This window comes from Topomyia yanbarensis, chromosome 2 (genome assembly GCF_030247195.1).
Source record: "Topomyia yanbarensis strain Yona2022 chromosome 2, ASM3024719v1, whole genome shotgun sequence".
Taxonomy (NCBI): domain Eukaryota; kingdom Metazoa; phylum Arthropoda; class Insecta; order Diptera; family Culicidae; genus Topomyia; species Topomyia yanbarensis.
This window is the reverse complement of record NC_080671.1, coordinates 9,482,333-9,509,301: the sequence shown is the minus strand read 5'-3', so window position 1 is coordinate 9,509,301 and position 26,969 is coordinate 9,482,333. Positions and strand designations below refer to the sequence as shown.

General features: G+C 36.8%; 2 protein-coding genes and 1 long non-coding RNA gene across 3 annotated transcripts in view; 2 read left to right on the top strand and 1 right to left on the bottom strand.

Annotated features, from left to right (window-relative positions):
- LOC131678552 (kinesin-like protein KIF14) overlaps positions 1–26,969 on the bottom strand; it is a 61,387-nt gene that overhangs the window by 32,692 nt on the left and 1,726 nt on the right. The gene's annotated exons all lie outside the window — the stretch shown is intronic.
- LOC131678554 (uncharacterized) lies at positions 724–22,827 on the top strand. The gene is made up of 2 exons (XM_058958768.1): positions 724–1,424; positions 21,790–22,827. Exons 1-2 carry the CDS (start codon positions 1,244–1,246, stop codon positions 22,068–22,070), a joined length of 462 nt encoding a protein of 153 aa, XP_058814751.1. The 5' UTR covers positions 724–1,243; the 3' UTR covers positions 22,071–22,827.
- Positions 26,062–26,960, top strand: LOC131678555 (uncharacterized). Its single transcript, XR_009303672.1, has 2 exons — positions 26,062–26,696; positions 26,761–26,960. It is a non-coding gene; the product is annotated as an uncharacterized LOC131678555 (long non-coding RNA).

The window sequence follows — 26,969 nt, the reverse complement described above, 5'->3', positions numbered from 1 at the left end:
GTGTAACTCTACCCATCCTACTAACAAAAACTGTGTAAAAAATCCTGCTTTTTTCGTTTTGAAAGATTTCGAGGCTTTCTTATTTGAACCTTAAATAAAACTCAGAAAATACTGTGAACACCAGGACCATCTCAAAATGCTTACAAATTAGCAAATAAAATAACAATTCTAGTATCACATTATTAATAGAACAGAATACAATTCCCGATTATACGGACACCATACTATCACATAATTACATATGTCTTTATATCCTTCCATAAACGTGGTCCATGCCCGATCAGAAAGAAATAATAATAAATATAATTGAATGCGGTTTTCGTGACTAATTGTGCCATGAATCAGATTAAAAAAGAATGTTAAAAGAACAAAAAAGGATATAACAAGTTACAACGGAGGAAATAGTTTTCCTAGCATGTTGTTATGATCTTCCGATCGGGTAATGCTACATTGTAATCGAGACTGCTTCTTTCGTATCAAGTTCCATCAAAGCAAACCTGTGTTCTCTTTCTCAACCACACACACGCGGAGTGGAGCGCTGGTGAGCGTTTACCTTCATGGGGCAGCCCAGCCATATCTACGGCGCAGCTACTCGATGGGAGAGTTCGATCCCCCTCATGTTACTACTGTTGAATTACGGCTTTATACAAAACAGAGAGCGAGCGCGCGCTTGGCGGCGGCACACACCGAGCAGCATGTTATATAGGTAGGTACGCTTACACCAAGCCAGTTGGCAAAGTTTTTACGTGCCTCTATATCTCGCAACTCACTTTCAAACATCGTCTCAATAGAGTTGGTCGAACCTTGCAAACTCTGTGAAGCGCTGTATGTTTTTGCTTGCCGTGCAGCATTTTCAAGCCTGTGAGATCATATCGGAAATTGTTCATTTGTTTCGGAAAATAACCATACGGAAAGTGGTTGATGCATATGTGGAAAGTGATAAGAAGCTAGCGAAGATATTCGAATAGTAGTGCTTTTGTTAATAAACATGTTGGCTTTACGGCAGCAGTGATTAACTCTAGTAGTGATAGTCGTAAATATTGCAAGAGCAACACGATATTTCATTCAAAAGTGAAGCACTACAATAGAAATCCTTCAAACTAACTGCTTAAGAACCCAACCTAGGTTCGTTCATTCAACCTTGTGCATGTAGACTATTGAATAGGGTTCTAAAGCCCTTTATCCTGCCTCGATTTGGCTTCGATTCGGTAGCATAGAAACTCTCAAAACGCTTTTCTCTAAAATGGACGTGTACTACATAAGCGACAGTATGCACTACGGATCCTTCCGGAATCCGTTGTACCGGGACTATGAAAAGTTCCCCTATGGTACACTAGAGAACCCGCTCAACTCTCCCCCCAAGAGTACACATCACAAACAGCAGCAGCAGCAGCAACGGAATGGCAGCTACAATATGGCACAAGGTAATTCCAAAATTCAACCCCATTCATTGGTTTGGGGCCCGCGACATGTTTGTTTCCGACACAACGCAAAATTTGTCTCTCTTTGCGTGGGATTTCGTTAGTTTGACTCCAAGTAATAAAACGTTCTGTTTGTGTTGGTTAATGAAGACGGCCTATTAAAATGCCTCAAAGATATTCAATTGATTTTCTTTTTTTTGCTTGATATAGTTAAACATTATTCTGTACCAGTTATCTACCTTGTTATGAAGGAATTAACTCAACAGGCAAACAAGTCCAACAAAACAATATACATTGAAAGTCAGCTTCCCTCTCCATTACCTCACTACAAGTGAGCTCGAAATCCCACATAGCGGTGTTAATTTATCTAATGCTTTAGCTCTAAAATTGACTGACCATGTGTTGTCTACGAAGGCATGTGAACAAAATAACATGTACTCTCAGTTTTACGCGGTACAAACTTGTTCGTGGCGATTATGCTGAGACTTGACTACGGTGGCAAACACAAGTTATTTTTCTTATTTTCATTTGATTGGTTAAAAGATTTTTTCGGTTTTTGTATTTTTATTTTTAACGAAAGTTTTTAAATAATGCAAACTTGTTTTTTATTCTAATTGCCATTGCAAAAAAAGTTAATGAAAGTTATCATTGCAAATCAGTGAAGTTCTTAAAACTAGGTTTTAGGAAAAGGAAGAAGCTACGCCGGAAAGCTTAGCTAAGGTTGTTGACAAAAATACTAATAAAAGACCCAAACTGGTTTGTTATCCAGAAGATTAAAGCTATCCAAGATTTTGCATCCAGTGGTGTCAAGATAAACTGAAATGAAGACTAATACCACAATCTTTCGGAATAGCTTTGAGACCTGTTTGAAATGCTTAAATGGCGATGTCGTTAAATTAAACTATCTGAACAAGCCACCTACCAACCACTCTAACTAATTTAAAACAGACGAACTGCGTGGCGCCTCTTAAAATTAAATTCTTTGAATACGCAGACTGCAAAGATGCAGCGTGCAGCGCTAAAATTAGAAATACAACTTTGTTAAAATTAAGCCAACATCTAAAGAATTTATCCACCGTTTTGTACGATATAATGAAAACAAAAATTTCCTTGCAGTCTTTTTAGAAATATGATACATAAGCCGTGGGATTAAATGCGGCCAGACTACTCATTTGATAGGAGTAGCAGTTTAACAGCAAACTCTCGAAAAGGATTACCGTTTACTGGGGTTACTTCGAGTCTGATTGTCGAAATCGAGTGCTTTAGGTTTAAAAATAATTAATTAATTTAATTCAAATATTAAATTTATCCAAAAAAGTTTTGCTATTTACTCTATTGGAGAAGCTAAAATACCGCGTGAAGACGGTTCATTACGTCTCCCTCCCGACAACCAGCATGTAATGTGTGTGTTGGTGTTGCCTTGGTGGCGTTTATTTGCCGGACATAATACTTTATTCCCGCTCACTCGATCTCGCAGCATGCGAATTTCTATTAATAGCGACGGATTGTTGTTTGCAAAGAACGGGTGCGTTTTTGCGTAGTTGGCTTGATATGACAGAGGAACTGTCGAGCAGGATATTTGTACGGTCTCAGATTAACGTAGGGTGCGTTATTTATTTTCACTATGTTCGTTTGAAATTGTGAGGGAGCGCCTGCTATTAATTAGTGTACTAAAACAGAAACTATATTATTCGTTTAAATTCTCTTTCGATAAATACGACTTCATTATTAAACTTTCATGTTATAAAATTACTAATTATTTACTCGACTGATTTACAACGGACGAATTTTTCGCCATTCTTTCGTTTCTCCGCTTAAAACATACTATTGGCAGTATAAGAATCAAAATGGCGCGAAAATCGTCCATTGTATTTCCATCGACTAACTAACTAGTAATATTATAACATGTTCAAAATAAGAAAATTACCCTATTTACTTTGTGGCTCGTGTCTTTTTCGATAGAATTCGTTTTTTTTATTATATAACTATGACGAGCGATAATAATGTAGAAAAACCTCGGAAAGGAGGATCCTTGATTAGTAGGCACCGAAAATCAAATCGAAAATTGTTTACAAGTTGAACTCACTGCAATTTCGACAGCTTTACAAAAACAACATGCGCAGCGGACTAAAAACTTGTTTACAGCCATCGTGCTCAGTATAGGTATCCAATAACACATAACAATACAAACACAATAAGATAATTATTCAAGATCAGTGATTGCGGACCAAATGAATATGGATTTATCTGTAGTCAGCAATGTACATTCATTTGTTAATATAGGAAATATGACTTAGATGGACACCTTAGGATGCATATTTATATATTTGAAACTATATATTATTCACTAACTCAATCATGCTGAAACAGAAATTCCAGCTGTGATTCTTAAAAAAATCAATTGCAAAAGGTCCCGCATGTCGTTAAATATGCGCTATAAGCTCGATTTATAGGAATGTAGCTGGATTATTGCTTTGAAAAAAATAATCCATGCATTAAAATTGAATGCTTTTGTGATTTCGTTGTGTTTTGCACACGCATTTGCCAGTACACGTGGAAATTGTTTTCCTCGAAAGTCATTCATTTTTTTTGGATTAGGTTGGGAAACTAACCCAGGTGAGCTACGTACAAGGCAATCTATTTCCTGACTGCGCTATGCCCGCCTCTTAACTTTAGTCCCTGTTCATTGGCATAACTGCTGATATCTTGTGGCTAACGATCGGTTGCTCTATCCTTTTGTGAAAACCTTTGCGAGATATAAATTTGAATTCATTGTAATTCATTGGATTGCTGAAGTTTGTTTAGAATGGTTAATAAGACCTGGGGACAATAGATGCTTATTGTCCTCTAATCTTAATTAGTGCATTTGGTAAAGATGATATTTTCGATTTGATTACAGTTGTTGCTGACTTCACTCACTGTGGTTGGGTTAGCTGAAGATTACATCTGTGGTTTAGCACCAGTTGTAGTTAACATGGTGCTTTCGCACATCGAGTCCCGTAGGTGCAATTTGTTTCTTAGAACTGTCACGTAGCAATTCAATTTTTATTCTTACACAGCGTTTTCTAACCGTAGAAGCATAGATGAACAACGAAATAGGTTTGGGTAAACGTATACGCAATACCTGAACGCCGTGTTTGCTATCAGGAAAGAAAATTCTCTTATTCACTCCTCCATTAAAACACCTGAGGAATTCCACAAATATCCGTCCGAAAATCTTGAAAATCATCTTAGATTCTGATGAAACTTTGCAAGTTTCACTAGCATGGAAGACTTTGACTCAAGAGCAATTTAAAAAAAAGGCGTGAAATTTTCTCTATGTGGCATTTAAAAAAAGTTCGATTACCGTATTTTATGCAACTAAATAATCTGAGAACGAGTTATAGGGAATGAATACTTCTGTATAAAAAAAATATACAGTCATTTTTTACAAAAACAAAAATTTTATTTTAAAAATTTAAATTGCAAAATACCCTTTTTATTTATTTTTTTATTTGGTCAATAAAAATTCAAAACGCAAAGAAACATTTTGAATATGATTGCATGATAGAGAACTTATCGGTAAAAGGAAATGTTTATCGTTTTAGAGATGTAAAAAATCTTGTTAAGTGTATTTGGATCATGAAGAAGCTCACTAAAAAGTTACACATACACCTATTATACAATTAATCGGGTTCTACGGATCGTTAGAAAACTGTGTTTATAGTAGCATATACGATGATACGTAAAGCAATTCGTATCATTTCATAAGCAGAAGCTTATAACATCAGCATCCAATAAGCCAACATAATTTCCTTCGCACAACGTAACCACCTAGGAATGGGCGAAGTCGATGCGATTTTTCAAAATCGATCTTTTTGTCTCGAAACATCGATTTTTTTCATCCGGTTTTCTAATGAACGTGTGAGGTGAGAAATGACGGAATTGCCATACAATTTCAGTAATACCATTACTTAGTAATGACACTTTTATTGCGCGTGTAAGGGCCCCTTATAGCTTGCAGGCGGAAAACGAACCAAAAAGCGCACTCCAATGTATACTCCAGTGTATTGAGATATCTGATGTTTAAAATACGCACACTGAGATCTCGCAACTCGTCGTGTGAAAGACTTGCTTGCCTCTCAATTTAAACGTCAAAGTGGGACAATACCAACCCAGCTGGATAAGTCTATACAACGCAGATCACTCTGGAGCGCGGGTCGTGGTGAATTTATCTGAACACGCCACACATAATTTAAAGAGCAAGAGAGCGGGGTCTCTCACGCCCAACCACCCCATCTCCAGCGCAAAGAAAACAGCGTTCTGCTTTTTCTGTGGTATGTGATCATTGTATGCATGAAACTGGCGCGCCTGTGCATCATTGGAATGATTGCTGGCGGCAGTCATGGGATACGCATATTGCCCAAAGAGTTTGATCTAGCATACAACGTTTGCTTACTACGAGGTCAGAAAGTAAATTGACGATTTTTTCATGTGTTCTGCTACTATATGTGTGTCGCATTTCATTGGATAACAAAGAGGCAGTCCCAGCAACGCTCGCTGCTTGGTAGAATTTTACGGGCCAATCATGGAGTAGATAATTACTGCTTTCACAAAATCCATTTTCATTATTTCTAGTAATTGTACATACTACGGAATTAGACACAAAATTGTTGTACATATTTCCAATGAGATAGCTCAAAAATCTTATTTTTTCATTCAGTACAACGGCAGATATTCATGTTCAAAAACTCGGATAAAATTCTGGCCGAAATTTTTGAAACGGGGTCCATATATCGAAACGTTAGAAGTCTACTTCAATATAATTTTCTTATTGACTATGATTAAAGGGCGAACACGAAATTATTGCGACACATTCAACAGGCCATAACTTTTTTACCTTTGGGTAAAAATCAACCAAATTTTGCACACTTTCTCATTGATGTGTACTGTTTACATGTGTGTGTATGTGTGTGTGTTAACCATCCTAACTCCCACTAGCTGGTAGTGATTTACAGAAAAAAGATGTTTGCATGTATTTTAACATATCCATGCAAATAACTTGGTTTAAGGATTTCGGTAGGTGTTAGCTCAATTGACTTTCCGATGACAACGTTGATTCCGAGGTCATCGTTCCATCAACCAGCCCCGCCTTACTGTAATGTTTGTATCAAATGGACTATAACATTACAATAAGACTTTCGATTCCTTACATGAGGTAAAAAATCGACGCGTATTTAGTGTATTTATTTGATTTTTGTATATATAAATTAGAATGTCTGTAGAAAAATATACCAGTTTTTCTATTTCCTTCCTCATCTCCTACTTACGCGAGTGACTGATACTTGCTTATCCATTTTTCGTCCCATTCCAAACCTCCAGAAATCCTCAAAATCTCCAGCTTCTTTCTCACGCATAGACTCTAGACACTAGACAAAATATGGACATCAAAGGCTTAAATGCACTTTTCATGGAACGGGAATCGACTCTTCAGAGTCGGATGAGAAAAATCGTTGTCAGTGAGGAGAAATTTGTCATCTCATTTAGTCATTCACAATGGTATTCACCCGCAAGACCATTCTCTTTTTTTGTGATTTTATTATTTTCCATTCGCAACCAGGGGGCCACGATATTCTACTGTTTGTACAGTGGATAAGCAACAAAGCGGTAGATAGAATTTTAATTTTAGAACAAATTTCCACATTATCATTTTTTTTTATCCCTTTATGGGCAGCTAGGGCCGAGGGTGGTGGCTAGCGGGTTTCATACATCCTTGACCTGACGGACAAAGCTATGGTGCCTTGAACACAGGCAACGCAGATCCAAGGCCATCATTGAAATGATAAGTTCTGCGTTTGAGATGTACTTCCCCCGGTTGCCAGACGAATACCTGCAATTATTACTTGTTGCTTTGTGTGTATGAATCTAATGTTCAGTCCTGGGTGGTGTATGCGTGGAAGGTGTGGTTTTTAGCGTTCGAGTCCAGGAATGCATATCTGTCTGGGTTAACGTGGGCGTTTACTAATTGTGTAATAGTGTGATCGCCAAAGGCTCGAGCATTTGAATGCTAGCGTGTCTCTAACTTTGCGTGCATAAATTCGATTTTAGATTCGTGTGGCCATTCGAATATTCACGTGTATTCTTGAACGATCGCGCGCGGACCGTGAATATGATAATTAATTTTTAGTGTATGGTAGAGGAACGTGTTGTTTGGTGAATATGCATCATTCATTGCATCATTCTTGATTGGTCCAACTGAAGGCATGAGTGGGGAGTAGAGAATTCCGAACGTAGCTGGTCTATGATCGCGCGAGTGGTGGGTTAATGCTTGAGACCGCGGTTGTAAAGTTATAGGTGCTGAAAAGTTCACTTAAGTAAGGGGGTCTTTTAATGTTGGCGAAATTGCGAGCGTAGGTGTGTGTGGATGATTGAAATTGTAATGTAAATTCGCGTTTTTGACCAGGTTTGTGTTATCGCGAAAGTTAGGGGCGTTTGTGCGCTTTGGATGTGATTGTATATGGGAGAATATGCTATTGATTGTGTTAGTGAGTATGAGTATGAACCTAACTTAAGATATAGTAATAAAAGGAAAAATAACATGCCGAATGTTTCTTTTTTGAGGTCACTAACCGTGCATTGCAGAATGCCCGAAAACTCTGAACTAGGCCTCGTCGAGTCCAGTCTGTCAGTCTCGTCCTGTCGTGTCTGGGGTTTCCAGGTTACATGCATTCACCAGATGAGACTAGCTTATGTCAGCTTACTTCTGCACTGGTTTCGTAGAATCGAGGCGATCAACGAAATGATAGATCCTACGAGTGAATGCACTTGGCCCAGTCACCTGTCAAGCATTTGTGTATTTGTGTGTGTTGAGATATGTGTAGAGCCTGTAAATAATATTTTAATACGAATATTTTATACTTCAAAACAAGAAATGTGTAATATACTACTTGCAGTTTGTTGATCGTTCCTACTTATCTGATACCATCGAGTATGAGAATACATATCCATTGTTCTAAAACCTGGCGACGTTTGATGGCAGAGAAGAATCATTGTTGGCAGCAACGTTGCTCTTCTTGGATGTATGAGCTCGAGAAGGTCATCACAAGAATAAAACGCATGAGACCGAAAATAAATAAAAATAAAATAAAGAGAAGAGTTAGTATTGTTATTGAGTATTAATAATAGTCCGATTTTTTTCGAGAGTTGTCCTACTGGAGCTGTGGAGTTATTTGATTCAATTAAGGCGTGGACCTAGACTTCTGGGATGGAGGATAGAGACTTCCGGACGTGAACGATTCATGAATGCGCGAGTGCGGGGGACTGTAGGTTTACGCTTGAGACTGCGTTTGAGTGATTACAAGTGCTGAGACGTTCATATTATCACCGGGATGTTATAATGTCTGGAAGAGTGCGAGTATAGGTTGCGTGGATGGTCGCGAAGGGCTCAAGCATTTTTATATTTGTTTGTCGCGTGTATGTGACTTTGTATGTATACATTCGATTTTATGTAGTTTAGTGGATATGAGCATTATATTTTTGATTGGTCCACCTGAAAGCATTGGACTTATGCTACTAGGGCCGAGAATAGGGGATTTCGGACGAAACCGATTCATGATCGCGTGAACACGGGCATTTGGAGGTTCACTCTCGAGACCGGGATTGTTAATTTATAAGTGCTAAACCATTCACTTAGTCACCGGGGTGTTATACTTTTTATGAGATCGTGTGTGTGGTCGTGCGTGGATGATCGCGAAGGACTCGAGCGTTTGTGTGTGGACGTTTTTGTCGCGTGTGCTAGTATGTATGTAACTTCTCGTGGACACATTATTTTTATAAGCGTGTGGCCATTCGCATGTTCGCGTATTCTTCAATGATCGCGCGTGGACGTCTTGTCTAGTTTTATTTCTATTGGTCCAACTAAAGGCATGAATTTGGGCTGCTAGGATCAAGGGCGGAGACTTCTGGAGGTGACCGATTCATGATTGCGTGAGCTTAGGTTCTTAGGTTCCAACGTTCACCCAATCAATCGAGGTGTTTGAATATTGGCGAGATCGCGGGCGTTCGTATTTGTGACCAGGTTTGTGTTATCGTGTAGGCCACGTTTTTACGTTTGGAATGAGATTGATAGTGTATATGAGAGAATAAGAAATTTGCTTGCAGAGAGAATTGGGCCCTAAACCCACATTGTATATTATTTGACCATGGCAGTGGATAATAAAGGTCGCCAAGTTAAGTACTAAAATTGATCACAATGTAGCTTAACTAAAAAGAAATCAATCGTATCCCAAGTTTCTGTGATATAATCACTGTAATACTGCTTTGGTGGAAAAGCCCCCGGACCACATCAAGGTACAGTATCATGCCGAGAGTCATTGATGTGTACTGTTTACATGCTGTCAAACTCGAAGTCGTGTTTTTCGATTCAACGAAAATGGAGGTGAACCAACGCGAGTCGAGAGAACAAATTCTTTCCAAACACCTGAAATTTCCTGACCTGTCGCATCGGCAGTTGGGAAAAATGTTGAACATTCACCATTCAACCGTCTCCAGAGTGTTGAAGCGGTTCCAGGAGCGGTTGACGTTGAACCACGGCAAAGGAGCTGGAAGAAAACCGGGACCGGAGAACAAAAAGACGGAGGAAAAGGTGAAGCGGATGATTAAAGCAAATCCCAACGTCTCAAGCCGTGATTTGGCTAAAAAGATCGGCATGTCGCAGAGTTACGTCCAGAATGCAAAGAAGAGAGCTGGACTACATACATACAAGGTACAGAACTTCCCAAACTGCGATGAGCGGCAACAATCGACGGCTAAAACTCGGGCACGGAAGCTCTACGAGAAGATGCTGACAAAATATGGCTGCTGTGTGATGGACGACGAATTTACGTATATAAAGCCGATTTTAAGTAAATTCCGGGGTTGGAGTTTTTCACCGGCAAGAGCAAGTTCTATGTGGACGACAAATTTAAGAAGAAGAAAATGTCGAAGTTCGCCTCCAAATATCTCATTTGGCAGGCCATCTGCTCTTGCAGACTGAGGAGTGAGCCTTTCGTGACAAAGGGCACAGTAAATGGCGAGATCTACAAATCTAAGTGCCTCGAGAAGCGCTTTTTGCCGTTCTTGCAGCAGCACGACGAAGCTCCGTTATTTTGGCCAGATTTGGCATCATGCGACTATTCTAAAAGTGTCCTGGAGTGGTATGAGGCCAATTCTGTCCATTTTGTTCCAAAGGACATGAATCCGCCAAACTGTCCGGAGCTGCGCCCGGTGGAGCAGTACTGGGCAATGATGAAGCGGGAACTTCGGAAGAGCAAGAAGACCATCAAAGACGAGAAGGACATGTTAAGAAAATGGAAAAAAAAACTGAGAAACTGGTACCGGATGACACTGTAAAGACTTTGATGGAGGGCATCAAGCGAAAATGCGGTCAATTTTACACTCAAAGCTCCATCAATTAACTTTTCTTTTGATTTTGGAAGTAAATATATGTATAAAACTACCCTAAAAATTTGGTTTGATTTTAAACATTATAAGAAAATTGGCATGACATTTTCGGTGTCGCAATAATTTCGTGTTCGCCCTTTATAAATGCAATTGAAAATCACAATGCTCATGACAAAAATTGTCTGAAATGTAGTAGTTATCGAGATATTTTGACTTATGTTTTAACAACACAATTAATCTGTTTAATTACGACCTTTTCATACGTTATTTACCTTTCTCCATCAACAACAATAGGTTTTTCGAAAGGCCCATAAAATTTCTTGTAACTGTTCCTTTGACATCAAGGCGATATTGTAAAATATTTGAAAGCTACATGAAGACAACCAAAATATGATTCAACTATATAGTTTAATCATCAGACCCTATGGTTGAGCAACATTTTGGTAACAGGTACCATTTAAAACATGTAGCTTTCAAACAGTTTGCAATATTCGCCTTGATGTCAAAGGGAAAGTTACAGGAAATTTGTGTACTTTGCAAAACTTTCAAAAAGTGCATAATTACACCAATTAATTGTTTTTGTTGGAGCAAAATTCCAAATATCCCGATAACTATTGCATTTTGGCATATTTTCGTCAAATGCATTTTGATTATTCTGCAACCAAATTACAGTTTTGTATGTAAATTAGTATGAAATTTGAAAACATGTGTAAAGTAATCGTTAGAGAAATTTTATACCGATAAGTTCTCCATCTTACAATCACATTCAAAATATTTTTTCCTCTTTAGTTTTTTGTTGCCAAAATATGAAAATATGTTTTTTTGCAATTTATATTTTAAAAATAATTTTTGGTTTTGTGAAAAATGACAACTTTTTCAGCGCATGTATTTTTCGGTCAGAAGTATGCATTTACTGTAACTCGTTCTCAGATAGTTTTACTATTTAAAATACAGCACTCGTGCACAAAAAAAATAAAAGTAATGCACGTAGAAACGTCAACGTCCTTTTGAAAAATTGCTTTTGTATCAAAATATTGCACTTGCCAGAGAAAATCATGAAATCCCTCATCTGTGACATAATATGATTACTATAATCTTCGGAAGCTCATGTAGTTGCCTTTCAATTGCGTCGTCGGTGGCCTACGTGGTGATCTCATGTTTGCCGTTTTTATGTTCGATTGTTGATATTGGTTTTAAGCGGTGTAACATTCTGCGTCGACCAATTTATTGAACGATTTTATTACCGCATGCCGTGTATGATGCGACTGATGTTTTCCACAATATGGCTATATATTTTTCTACTTCAGTAAATTATCAAATGCACGTGAATAAGGACAACTTTTACTGTGCATATAAAATTGAACGCTATTGTTTTTAACATTATTCTCATATTATTCTATATCTTTATTTATCTCGATCTCGCAAAGCACTATTCACGGCAGAATGACAGATGCAAAATATGGAAATCTTCCTATTTAGTACCAATCTAAATCTGGCTCAAAATCGGAAATGAAACCAAGATTTAGAGAATGGTTGAAATCATATTTAATGAAACGCTAACAAATTGTCCATTTGTACTTTCTGAACCAATTCAAGTTACTTCTGGCGTTATCCTCACATATTTCTTTATAGGAGGGTGTCTGGTGTAAAGAGCTCAAACCAAAAGTTATTTTGTTTTGCGAACAATATTTTCAGTCACGCAGAGCCACACATACGAGCGTTCCAAGAGTAGACTTTCAACCGTTTCCACGTCAAGAAGCGACGCGGCGAGTTTCGGAAAATGGTTTCATGAAAACCGAAAAATCTCATATTTTACTATAAAATTCGCTCACTTTTCTTCAAAATAATAGGGAGAATTCCCGATCGTTCACCAGAAAATCGGATTCCTATATATTTAGCAAACCAACTTGCAGAGAAACGTAAAATTATACGAAATTTAAGCGTAATCTTAGACTCCAAGCTCACATTTGGGGAACATTGAAATAAATAAAGCTAATAGTATGCAGGGCTTTATTAAACGCTTCAGCTATAATTTTGAAAACATACGTCAGACCAATACTGGGATATTGCAGCGTAGTATACAGTCCATGCATCATACTGCATGAAGAACGCATTGAATCAGTCCAAAAATAATTTCTCTTATATGTACTTCGTAAAATAAATTAGACCACATTACCTCCTCCATCATATGAGGCACGTAGCATGGTCATTAAACATACAAACGCTTAACGAATTTGTGATGATTTATCCAATTACGAACTTTATTTCCCAACGCGTACAATCTGCTTTATTGCTTTCGCTAATAACGTTGTATGCACCGAGCCGTCATTTAAGAACACGAAGTTATATTTAGAAACACTTTAATTCAATAAATGTTGACATAAAACTTAATCTAATACAATTTTCATTCAAATTAACATAAATAAAAATCATGTCACTCATAGCACGAAGCTACAGTATATCTCAGTCAATATTATGGCAGAAGATTAAATCTTATCCAAGCGATATAGAAATTTGCACTACTGAACGATTTTTTCATTTACATGACATTTGATGGTGCATGTAAAATTATGTTTTATTTAAATGAAAATCGTGTTAATTTCAAATCACGTGTAAAGTCAAGCTACAGGTTATGTAGCACATTTGTTACACTCATTTCATCGCCAGCCCAATATAATGTGGAGTCATCTAACAATAATTTTAACGTTCTAGTGCTTAGACAGTTCTTGATATCATTGATGTAGAGTATAAACAACAAGGGATTTCAACAAATTCAATTCTTTAAAATGATATCTCAAGAACCAATCTACAAATCAATTGTACAACATTTTCGTGATGCGCTAATTCGCAAATAAAACGATCTAAAAATAATTTTCAAATTATTCAAATAGTGTCATGGCTGGATTACTTTCAGTAATAAAAAATACAAAAAAAATCGTTTTCGGAAAAAAATGTGGATCACCCCTTTTCGAACGCCAGGTATTCGAGTATTAAGCAATGAAATACCCCTTGGTAATACAATAATTGCGAAAAAGGATGGTTTCCCCGAAAAAAGGGTCGGCAAGTTGGCTGCTTTTAGGTGGAATACTGATATGACAAATCAGCAACTTTCATAAATTTCCATTGTTTTTCGGGTTTCGTATGACAAAAACAACCAAAAATAACTTCTCCACGAGAGCAATAAATCAGATAGTACAGGGTTAAATATGTATCCGTACATAGCAAGCAACTATTTTCTCATTATCAATTCGATCATCCGGAGCATCGGAAAAAATCTTTGTTACGCAAAAGCAACTACATACCAAAAAGATGTCATGCAAGAGATTGCACTTCGCTGGCAATGAAATAGATCTCTTCGGACCGTACCACGTGCGTTGAGTCACGTACTCGCTCCGAACCCGACCTCCGTCTTTATTTGTATTGTGTTTATCTTTCATCAGCGCCTTTTGACTTCGTCTTACATTGTATACGAGTCTTGTTCCGAGACGATATATCGTTTCTATTCTGTTTTTGCGTTCATATCGACATAATGTTATGCTTAAGTTAATGTTTTATTAAATAGTGGTGAGGAAAATGCCTAATTTCTATTAACACTAAGGAGTACAAATTGGACAATTATTTTACTTCAATTAACATCGAAATAATATTACAATGAAATGCAGTATGTACGTACGCATACGAGAAAATTGTTAGACATGGGGTTTTTATGGGCTTTTCGTTTGCTCGGGATACCTTTTTATTTTTCAAAAAATCGATTTTTTTATTTCTTTTTTTGAAAGTCCTTGAGAATATTTTTTGCCAAATTTTTATAGAAATCCGAGAAATAGATAGAAAGTTACAGCGCTTTCAAGCGCGCTTCGTCTACTAGGAGCAGTGGTAACTTGAAATTTTAAACTCGATTAAAAATGGTTTTTCCGTGATCACGATTGCCGAACACCACTCAACCGATTTTCTTCAATTTGTTTTTCAATTGATCGTAATTAATTTTTCTCGCACCTTAACGTTTTATTTTTTAGGCATAAATTTTTATTTTGCAGGATGAGAATTTTTTAATACAATTTTTAGAGCTTAAAACAATAATTCAACTAATCGTTAAGGTACAAGGAACACTCATATAATAATGGAATTAGTTGAGTTTTGGGATTTAGATCATCTATTTGCCTTCAATCGTGATCACCGCAAACCTCTTAAATAAAAAAGGGCTTCGGGGAAAAAGCCATAACTCCGCCAAGTATCAATATATTTTTATAAACTCATACTTCTTTATTTCACTGAATATGTACTACCAAAATACTATAAGTTTGATGTAACGAAATCATTACTTTATGTCTTTACGTAAATTCAAACTTTCATGACATTTTTCGCACAAAGCGTTCTGAACATTTCATTCATAGGTAACAAGTCTCTGCGATGAATATATTCTCATTTATTTAAGTTTTAAATATCGATGTCGGTGGTGCACTGCAGTGTTGGAAAAAATAATAAATTTCTGCATTTGGATTGAACCATAAGTTTTAAAACCGTTATAACTATTTTTTGAAAACTCGTAGTTAGTTACCGTCTGCGACAAAGTTGTCAAACAAGGTTTGAACTATAGTTTGATAAAGCTGGGTTTTCATATTCAGTGAAATAGCGATCTTTATCAACGTAAATGCAAAATAATTGATTTTTCCCATATAAAATCCTATACAAACTTTGCGCAAACCCGGGAAGCAACCAACCGCTACCAAATTTTGCACAGGCATTTGGGACCACAAAAGAAACTCAAAAAGTGCTGTGCCCGCTAGTTGAAATCATTTTAAAGTTTTCCCATACAACCGCGAGCCACTCTAATAGACATGGTGTTCGGGGACTACAAGGCTAATGAGGTTCTGAGTGTGAGCTTCTTCGAACAGACCAGAAAACAATCCATCAAAACCTTCGACCCTATCTAACCGAATAATAAAGATTCCACCCGACTTCGGACCCAACAAACAATGATCGTAATCGATTATCGCCGCGGTCAACCCCAGCAGGACTACGTGACACGTCCCAACCACGCAATCGACCTTACTTGCTTATCTTACACTGAAAAGCCCACCACCTGAACAATGCAATTTAAACTGAAACGGTTCTAGCTAAATTGAGCGATAAGATAAAAATAATCAGACCGATCGTTTCTTTGTAGTGTGACAGAATGTGGCCAACTTTTATTCAGTCGCAACCACCGCTGGTATAACAGGCTCTAAATAGAAGACGGTGGTGCTATTTCGTCGAACTGATATTTGATAAGGGGACACTTTTAATCAGTTTATGCGAATAGAACAACACAATAAAAGTATGTGAAAATATTTGTACAATTGTCTGGGTCTGCGCAAAACCGCAGTATGTCAAGAACGGAAAAAAGGGATAAGGGTATAGCGTTGCGCATAAATATGGGGGAGGAATCATTTACAATTGGAGCAGTTTAGAAAGCCTTTTTTTATTTCGATTATAGAGGTTTTAACCTTAAGGTTATTCGCCTCTTCGGGTTAGAAAAATGGTGCGCTGCGTACAAGGCAATCGATTTACCAACTACGCTACGCCCACCCCCTTTAGAAAGTCTAATTTCGGGACAAATTAAATGTTTTATAAAATCGAAAAGCCATATTGCTCAAAAATTTTTGTTGTGAAGCTCGGTGCAAATTGGAAACTTCAACCAGTACAAACCCCTACAAGGTCCACCATAAATAGGCAATACTACCTCTTGTGACGCTTATGCGACAGCGCATGTACTTGAAGTATGGACCTGATAAAGTTGGTACAATAGCGGCAAAATAAATTTTACGGGTGTGTTATGTTACACGGTTTGTGATAACGAATCTAACAACACCTCAAGAAACTGACCAAATACTGTTATCATACGTTACTTGTTACCGGTTGTTTTGAGTTTTGATTATTATCATGTGTGAGATTCATGTGGAAAAATTTCCACAAATATTCGACTTCAAATGCGTATTTCAAAAATGCACTGAAATATCAATTATTTGAAAGCTTCTTTTCCGAAATGTCCTATAATAAATTAATCTTTGATTTTTTATGTAATCAACTTAATTTTATAATAGAATGAGACACATTTGATGTCTTTGGCAATATATGCCATTCAAATGGTTAGTATCAAACTTCTGGCAATGAATGGTATGCACACATCAGATGTTTCGAGTAACTGAATGTTATACATGTAAATAATTATGCCTTATATCAGGTCTTGTTTATAAATTATTTTGTTAAAATTATGTGATCGGGATACCTCAATGTTTGTCACTATATTAACTAAGTAAAATTGTTCAATATAATTCTAAACGATGTTGGGGTTACGGGAAATATTAGTATACACTAAGGGGCCGTTCATATATGTGCCCTGTGGATATCTCAATTTTCTGAATGATATCTATAGTAATCGTGTCACACCAGAATAATATATTTGATGAAAGTTCACATTTCCCTCTTGCATACAGTGTAATAAAAATGAGCAGTAATCGTATTCTTTATCTGAATAAGCACGTCTATTTTTACTATTGAGCAGTTTTGCGAATCGGCACCCAGAAACAAGACGTTTAGATTAGATAAGACAGAATGAACTTTGACATGCGTTGTGCAAAAAAAAAACTTGTAACGTGCTTGATTATGCTGATATTCGAAAATTATAATTATAATCTACTTAGTGGTGTAATTATGTCTGTTTCCTCAAACCTGGTCAGATGAATATGTCATATCATTATATTTGCATAGTTTCAGACGTTTGGATCTCACGTAAAAAGCGAGAGTTCGTTTTCACTTTCTCGTCAGCGTATTGCTTTGGACGTTCACATACATTCTGCAAACTTCTGATGTAGTGTCTAACTGGAACCAATTTGGTGTCCGTATTGATTAATCGTCTAACTGCCCCCATGTTGGTGTTAGTTACTGACGAGTGGAAGATGAAACGCAAATCCATCTTTTCTATTATACAGGATTATCACGGAAAACAACAGAATAATAACGCGCCAAATCCTCGCGAGGTTTTGCGTGGATCTCAAAGTAAATAAATATTGCCTGTACATATTCAAAACTTGCAGCGTTTTTTATTCAAATATTCTGGGCAAATTGTCATGTATTGTCCGCCTGCATCTTTTATTAATAGGCTGTACAAACCTTCACTATGATATACATTTCTCCTTAGTGGAGTCAAATGTCAAAGTAAGCTCAGATGCCAAATTTCACATCATTTGGACAATTCTAGACCCCCGCCCACTCCTCTTGAAATTGGTGCTATGGGAAAAATATATTAAGTGCTATAACTTTTGAAGTAACAATCAGAAAATTACAATCTATACCTCTTTTTAAAGGAAATAACCTTAGTATTGGAATGGGTATATCCCTGTTTATATAAAAATACGGGAAAGTGGGGTACTGCGTCATTTTGACCCCAAAATCCCCTATTTTTTAATTTTTCTGTTCTGTTGTGCAAACTATACATATTTTGCAGTTTTTCTAATGTGAAAAAATCTCAGAAATCGAACGGAACCTTTTAGAGCTTTTTCCGAATACGAGAAGTGAGGGTTATAGGGCCTTTTTCATTTATATTGAATTTTATCATTTTCTCGTGCATATATCACTATTATTCTTCATTCAATTTTCATAAATTGTACCTTGTTCAACGCGTAAAATCCTTAGGAACAAAATAAAAATAGTTTCGTTACCGGTAAAATTCAGAAACATCAAATTATCTGACATATAGTCTCGATTTCACATTTTTATCATAAAATCGCACATATTAACTCCATTTAACAATAAAATGCTTATTTAATTTACTATTTATAGTGAAAAATGCGCTTAGAAATCACATGAGAAAAGTTTCATACCTGGAAAAATAGGGGAAGTTGAGGTATTAAGACATTTAATGAAAAAAATGTGGTTTGTAGAGTTAATGTCAAAAAATTTGATGTTTTTGAATTTTAACGCAAGTGAATCTATTTTTGTTGTATTTCTAAGAATTTTCCACGATGAACGAGGTACAATTTATTAAAATTGTATGAAGAATAATAGAGATATATGCACGAGAAAATGATAAAATTATATATAAATGACAAAAGGCCCTATAACCGCAACTTCTCGTATTCGGATAAAGGTTCCGTTCGATTTCTGAGATTTTTTCACATTAGAAAAACTGCAAAATATGTATGGTTTGCACAACAGAGCAGAAAAATTAAATACATAGGGAATTTTGAGGTCAAAATGACCCAGTACCCCACTTTTCCGTATTTTTACAGAAACAGGAATATGGTATAAATATAATTTTCTGATTGTTACTTCAAAAGTTATAGCATTTAATACATTTTTCCTCCACATTTTCTCATAGCACCAATTTAAAAAATTTCAAGCGAAGTGGGCGGGGGTTTAGAATTGTCCAAATGATGTGAAATTTGGCATCTGAGCTTACTTTGACATTTGTCACAATATGAGAGGGGGCCTTTGAGAATTCAAAAAAAAAAATGCAATACCCTAGTCTCCACTAAGGTGAAATATAGAATAGTTTATCTTGCATTGGCTTGTTAAGCTAAACCAAATGTTTCGATTTCATTAGTTCTCATCAGCTTAAAATGATCTTCTTTTCTTGCGGGCCATAACGCTTGACTATAGGTTTGCTCAGGAACATAAATTGTCTCCGTTTTTTGGAGCTAGCGTCAATCCGACGCTAGCTTAGTCCTGTCACTAAGTTAGTGTCACTAAGTTGTTCCATAACTAATTTATACAAACCTTGCTAAATTACTCAGAAATATTGCTAAACTTTCAGAGTTATTTTGAAATATTGCAATCCAAAATATTGCCGATAAAACATTGTAATTGATGTAATAACGAATGTAATTTAAGAAAGCACATCATCCGTTATAATGCAGAATAAGGCTGATTAACAAATATAATATGCACAGCGCATCAATATATGGGTACGTCAAACCGTCCACCCACGTGCTTCTCATTCGACTAACAAACGATGAATGAAGCACTTAGTAGAAAAATGTGAGCGGAACTTTTATAACTTCTACAAATTCGATTAGATGCACCATATAGACGGTTCAGCCTAAAATAGATTATCAAATTTTAGGGTTTTCGTGTCACAGTTTTAGCGTTACGCATAGAAGTCGTACTTCGAAATTTTAATATAAAATTGGTCAACTGATTAGCGCAAATATAATATAATTTCGATCAATACAATGAAAGCCACTAACGTTCAAAATTTTTCCCTCCTATTTCTTCCAAAAATTTTAAAGGCGGCTCTATATTAAACATATTGTGAGTCCAAATCCCGATCAATGAATATGAAAAACTTGGATCAGATTCCACAAAAGTTACTAGTAATGATTGCAGTCTTTTTAATAAATTCATGGTTAAATGTAAACTAACTTGACTACAGTTGCTTGGATTGTGCATACACGTGGATTACATATTCAGCCTTAATCAACTTCCACTTATGAATGTTATAGAGGTTATAAATAGCTGTTACTGAAGTTATTGTGCGCCGATTTTGATGAAATTTTTTTTTTTTTCAAATATGTACCTAGCAAAGCCTCGAAGGTTATACTGTGGCGAATCAGTTTTCGAGAAGATTGCGAATTTTATCGAGCAAATGAAGACCCTATCTGAAACGTCGAGCAACAAACAGTGGCCTGAATCCAGACCCGTAAGCTGTTCGACCAGGTGCTGATGAAGTCGATGGATGTGTTTTGATTTACGATGTAACCTATGCGATAGCCGATTTAAAGCGTGGCCTAAACTTTTTGCGGATAGGTTCGCGAAAAAATATGATTTGACAAGGAATATGTCCCTGTGGCAAGAACAACAGTGGTACCATGTCCCAGAAGCTGTTTGAAATCCAATTTGGCACACGTTTCATCGTCCATAAGAATGCGTCCGTTTGATTTGGTCAGCATCTGATCCGCATTTAGCCGTACTTTTCGCTTTACGATTCGACTCTGTAGCCTTTTCGAATGCGCATATTTCGAACTGTACATCACAGAGTTTGTTGACCACAACAACGTCTGACGCCTTGAGTGCCCCTTCCGGGAAACAGACAACTTTACGATCCTTGTACCGGGCTATGTCGTAACTTCACTAAAGAATTAATTTGCTCCTTTCTCCGTTACGTGACAGTTCGAGAAAACACCAATCTTGTTAAACATTTTTGCCCAGAATTTCAAAATAAAAGCTTTGTGTACGGATGCCTGTCGAAAGCTTCTAACCGACCACTACGGTCACTTCACCCGTAAAAAACAGCGCATCAATTTTAAATAGTTGAATCCAAATGAAAAGAAAATGCAGAACGATGGATGCACCCGTATACTTACATCCATTTTTCAACACTTTTAATAGAATTTTTGTCTCAAAAATCATAACTAGAACCTTGTCCATGTTATTCGTAATAACCCTAAATAGTTACAAAGTGGCATAACGGAGTCTCAAATTAATTTTAATAATCATAGCTCGTTCCATTAAGGGATTAGTGTTTCCAGCGGTTAGAGTCCGCGCGACCGTAACAACCCAAGAAATTGCACAGGAAATTTAAAGGCGTATAATACGATTTTTGGATATAATAATCCTGACATGCGAACTCACGTAGTTGATCACTTCTGCAAGCCCAGAAAATTGATACTCAATTCAGGTTAAGGTTTGAAGTGCAGTCCATACGCTTAATCCACTTCCAGTACATTTTAGATCATTTCGAACCGTCATCTGTTAATCTTCTATTCACTAATCTCTCATTCGGATTTGACAAGGGACTAATGATACCGAATGTAATTTTTCACTCATAATGTAGCCTATATCTTAGATTAAAATTTTCGGGGTTGCTTCCAACACTACGATACAAAGTGTCTTGATGAGACTAACCTTTTAAATCAATTATCAAAAACAAATTTTAATAATTCCCATGACTCCTCTCCTTTCTTTACAGAAAAATCCAAGAACAAATCCTCGAAGGAACCGTGCCCGTTCTGCAAGGAGCAGAAAAAACGACCCCTTGGAGCATACATGCGCAAACGAGGTCAGCGCATAACCAGCGAGAGCATTTCCGAGGACGTCGAGGAAGATCAAGAAGAGCGAGAATGCGGCCCTGAAACGTCACCCGCCGGAAGTCCAACTAACACTGAACTGGCTTCGCACAATCATCATCATCACGTACACGGCCGTCGTAATTTGTCTCGCCAGAACTCACAGGATAGCGATGGAAAATGAGTTCTTCGGTTCTAGCGTTTTTGGCTAGATATTTATATGATTTGTGGCCTCATATTTCACATACATATTTCAAATGCAACTATGATGGCTTCAAGCTGAACAGTCTCCTAGCATCCTAAGTTTATTTCATAACATATACCATACAGTACAGTACACTGATTTTAGTTAACTGTATGTAATCAACTCTGGAAAATAGTAATCTGCCTGTGCGCATCACACGAGAAACACTACCCAGTATACCTCATCGATGTCTTACAAGAATGCATTTTTTGGTATATATCAAGAGCCAGAATTTAATATACACGGAGTATTGTGTAGAGATCGATAGTGGTATGAGAAAAAGACTGATTTTTAAATCCATCGGGGAGAAATAAAATAATAATTGGTTCAAAATTAGTATAGCAATGCGAGCATGGGAAAGGCAGTTGTCTGAACGGATTGTGTCGAAAAAAAGGTATGGACAATAGTTTCCTGATGATTTGATTCGACATGAAAATCATACTTTTTACAAGTGTGTTTCTCGTTATTCAACAATAATTAGTTGTTACGAACGGTTTATGAAATATGGATGGTCATTATTACTTTTTTGCGAGGAAATATTTAAACTAATCAATACAAATACTATATATTAACATTATACTCTTTGAAAAGCTGGAAAGTTTTGTTGTACTGTGTCTTTGTAGTTATAAGTGCAATATTCGGAGTAAACCAAGCTTTTGGATGCATATACTTATAAATAAAAAAGTAAGTTATCGTATCTATGCTAGTAGTGCAAATAGTTAATTTATCAGCAATGAAAGAAAAGTCCATCAGTAGCGGAACATGGGGAGACTTGACCAGGTTTTCAGTTAAACCTGTATAAATCTCTAAAAAACCCTTCAATTCCTCAAAAGTCATTGTGATATAATGTGCAAAGTTATTGTGCGTGTTCATGATTTTTTGTAGAATTATTAATTTAATTTTTCAAAAATTATAAAAGTTTTTCTGTAATCTTTTTTTTTAGTCAAGTCGTCCCACTACGGGGAGACTTGACCAAGAGAATTTTGAAAAATCAGAACAAAAAATAATTACATAAAACATACTGTAATTATTTTTTTCCATATTGTCGAGATCCTTAGGTAACAGCAGAAATATAGAAGGGTTGCATTTTATAAATTTCGATTTTTTAATACATTACTTTTTAAGGATTAACTGTACTACTCACATTGCATGGTCACACTTCAAGAAATCAGTCCTATTACTGCTAGCTTTGTTGACTAATATTAAAATATGGGTCTGGGTCAATTGGCATAAAGTCATTTTGCAAAACGGTTATTTGGCGTAATGGTCATTTGGCATAATTTTGAGAATTGATTACACTGAAGGTCATTTGACATAACGGACATTAGGCATAACGGTCATTTGGAATAATGGTCATTTGGCATGATTTTGAGAATTGATCACACTGAAGGTTATTTGGCATAACGGTCATTTGGCATAATTTTGAGAAGTGATCACACTGCCATTTTTTCAACTACACATAATTTAAAACTGTTCGAGAAGGCAGGTAATTCGGCATAATTTTAAGCCGTGCTACTGCTGAAGGTCTTTCCGTACAAATATTTTTATGTTAAGGAAAACAGTAATTCAGCATAACGGTCGTTTGGCATAGGTATATGTAGTGATAAAGTTATTGATTACCAGGATGTTTTTTGAGTATATCCTTTTTTGTATGTATTATGTATTTTGATTGCATGTTGACAATAACGTTCATCGTTCGAGGGAAAGTTAGTTATGCAGTTGTAAGCAGCTGATAAGTTGATCACATGTTTGAGCATAACGGCAACTACCTAAATATTTAAATGACTTTAAATGAATTGGTTCACCAATAGTACTAAATTGAACTTGAACAAAAATTAATTAGATTATTCTTCTTTACCAATTGATAAAACAATATTTACGACTAATGTGACTGCGCCACATCGCTTCAAGTTGCGTGCTGTCCGACATTGCTGTCGCTCCGTCGGACTTAAACTAATTTATAGCCCCTATGTTTGAGTAATCCGGGCAAACGAGTGGATCACAGGTTTGCTTGCGAGGGGCCGCCGCTTTCGACGGCGGCCATCTTGTCCACCGGATCCTCAGCGGCTTTGCGCCGCTTCGGATCCTTGGTTTCGGTTATGCGGCTATGGTTGCAATGGTTTCGCCTCAAGTGCTAGACCAGTGTAACAACCGACGGTTGAATATATGTAGGTTCATTCAATAAATCATCGTTTGAGAAGCATGACGAAATCCACAAACGATACAGTAAATAATTCGAGGGAACAGCTCATGATATAAAGAAAAATAATAAGGGTAATTTTAATTATTGAAACATTGTATGGAAAGTCAAAACTCATTGGCGATCATAGTAATAATAGCCAGAACAAAACATACGTCGGGTGGATCGCAGTTCTACACTATACTTTACTAAAACGTATGTCATAGCAAAGAATCCATAATTGCAAGAATGAAAAGCATTATGCCATATGACCTTCAGTGTGATCAATTCTCCAAATTATGCCAAATGACCATTATGCCAAATGTCCATTATGCCAAATGACCTTATGCCAAATGGCCCGCTCCCCTACAATATATAGGCTGATGTTTGAGGTGGGATTTTTTGTGGCGTGATTAACATTAACAGTAGATACCAAAGCATAATAAATATCAGGAATTTTGTATCTTTCTTCACCTTATTGCCACTTGGTTATTGCGTTCAATATCGTGCAAATTTTAGCAACAACTATTCCAATGTTCCTATTTATGTAAAATTGATGCTAGCAGAAAGGGAGATGAATGATCGCATGGTCGTTCTAGGCGAGAATTTGTGATGAATTTTTTGCCGGCGTCGGCGGTAAAACATGATGATGAGTTATGTTCTACCATAGACCATGCGGTAGACTTGGGTGCAACGCCCAACTTCTACTTAGCAGAAGGCAAAGGATTCTTCACATTTCCTTTCGATTATGTCCATATGAGCCTGCCTAGTCCTAGTTTTCCGTTCTAAGTTTATAATTGATTCGCTCTAGAATACCTATCCGTCTTTCAATTTCATTGCTTTCGTTTCTCTTAGTCTCAAATATGCCGAAAATAGCCAACAAAATCGATACAGTAGAACCTTGCGACAATTAAAACATAGTAACACGTAAAATCATTTCACTGCTCCATAAGGAATAAGATTATATATGAGTACTTTAATAGTAATTATAACTTTCTGGAGAGGAACTTGGTGTGAAACATTCAAGCGCCCATTTGATCGATTCGGTTGTCATGTCTATGAGCAACAGATCAAGAATCGGGACTACCTTTAATGAACTCAGGACCAGAGCTTAAAAAATTGATATCCCTACGTGAACTTGAAAGAAAACAAAATTCATGCCCGCTGCGATGAATGATAATTTTGGTTCGTTTCCCTCGTCATTCGTTCTCCCGACGCAGCACATTCAAGTTCGGACTGTTCGACAAACTTTTGGGCATATTAGTCAGCAATACCCTGAGCATAGACGCCCATTGATCTCACGTTTGCAACCGGTCAAAGTTGACGTTCGCTCCTGACATTTATAACATTGGAGAAATGTCGATCGTCTGACAAAATATGGTCGATTTAGGAGAACGTTTCGTCATTCAGAAGATGAGCTTTCTAATATTATTTCGCGCAAAATAGGTGCTACAGGCAGCAATTCCTCTGGATGCTGCGACAGCCTCAATCCGTTAGTGGTTGAGTGGAGGCTCTCCGTTTCAGACTAATTGTGTTATCTGTTGAAATAATTGACAACTTTCGTTTGTTACAAGGATCGAGACTTTACCAATAACGTTTTTCTTTCTGATCGATTTATTCCACCGTTTAATTCAAAGGTATACCAAAGTGTGTAATTCGTGTCACACACAAACACACATACACTAAAATTATTTAAAAAAATCGTTAACCGTTTTACAAAATTTTGATTCAACTCTATAGTTACGGTGCAAAGAAAAATTTCCGAAACATGTTTATTAACCCTTTATTCCGACGTGTCCTGAAATTTAAAGCAAGAATGGCACCTGTCGAATGTTTGTAACGTCTGAAAATTGTTGTCATAACGTCCAAAAAAATACTATTATACCTTCGATATCTCTAGAATCCATCTCCTTTCAAATTATAATAACTGTTTCAGCAAAACATCACAGTAAAATTCGCAGGGTCAATGCTATCGAAAATTGTTTTAGATATTCGCATATCAGCCCCACGCACCACGCAAATAGAACTAATATGCCTCTATTTACAGCGAAGGGTCGCTGTGTGCGGTACAATATTCATCAGTCACCGCCACCGGATGTTTGGTCATTGATATGAAAAGATGTTTGCCCCTTCTAAGATATCGACTACCCAAAGACGGCACCGCCAAGTACAACAGATTGCTGGTTGCGGTTTTTCGAAAAACTTCTCTCGTGTTGAACCAACTACCCGACCGATTGCAGTCACTTTGCATTGAATCGTGAAAGAGAGAACTGAATTTGGTGAAGGTTGGCATCAGATTGCGAAGTTCATATAGAAAATATTAAACTGTTCAAGCAACAACATGAAGTGGAGTCGTATTTTCAAATCAACCAAATCATTCGATAAACGTGAGTACTTTGTCAAATAAAGATACAAAATAGAACTATTTCTCTAGGTAAACCAATTTTTTAGCTGTTGCTATGAAATCACCTCTTCGGAAACCATGTTGCAGGAAATGTGCTCTTGCCTGCAAGTGCAAACACCACAAACGTATTCTGCGAACCGTCCCTATCAACCACTTCACGGATGGGATCTTACCGTAATATGATAGTTTGATGAGTATGTAATAAAGTTTAACAAATAAAAATTGCGAATGATGTAATTACTTTGAATGGATGCAG

Coding starts and splice junctions, on each gene's coding strand:
- LOC131678554 (XM_058958768.1), top strand. CDS start 1,244: ATGGACGTGTACTACATAAGCGACAGTATGCACTACGGATCCTTCCGG. Junction 1,425..21,789: donor CAGCTACAATATGGCACAAG/GTAATTCCAAAA, acceptor CTTTCTTTACAG/AAAAATCCAAGAACAAATCC.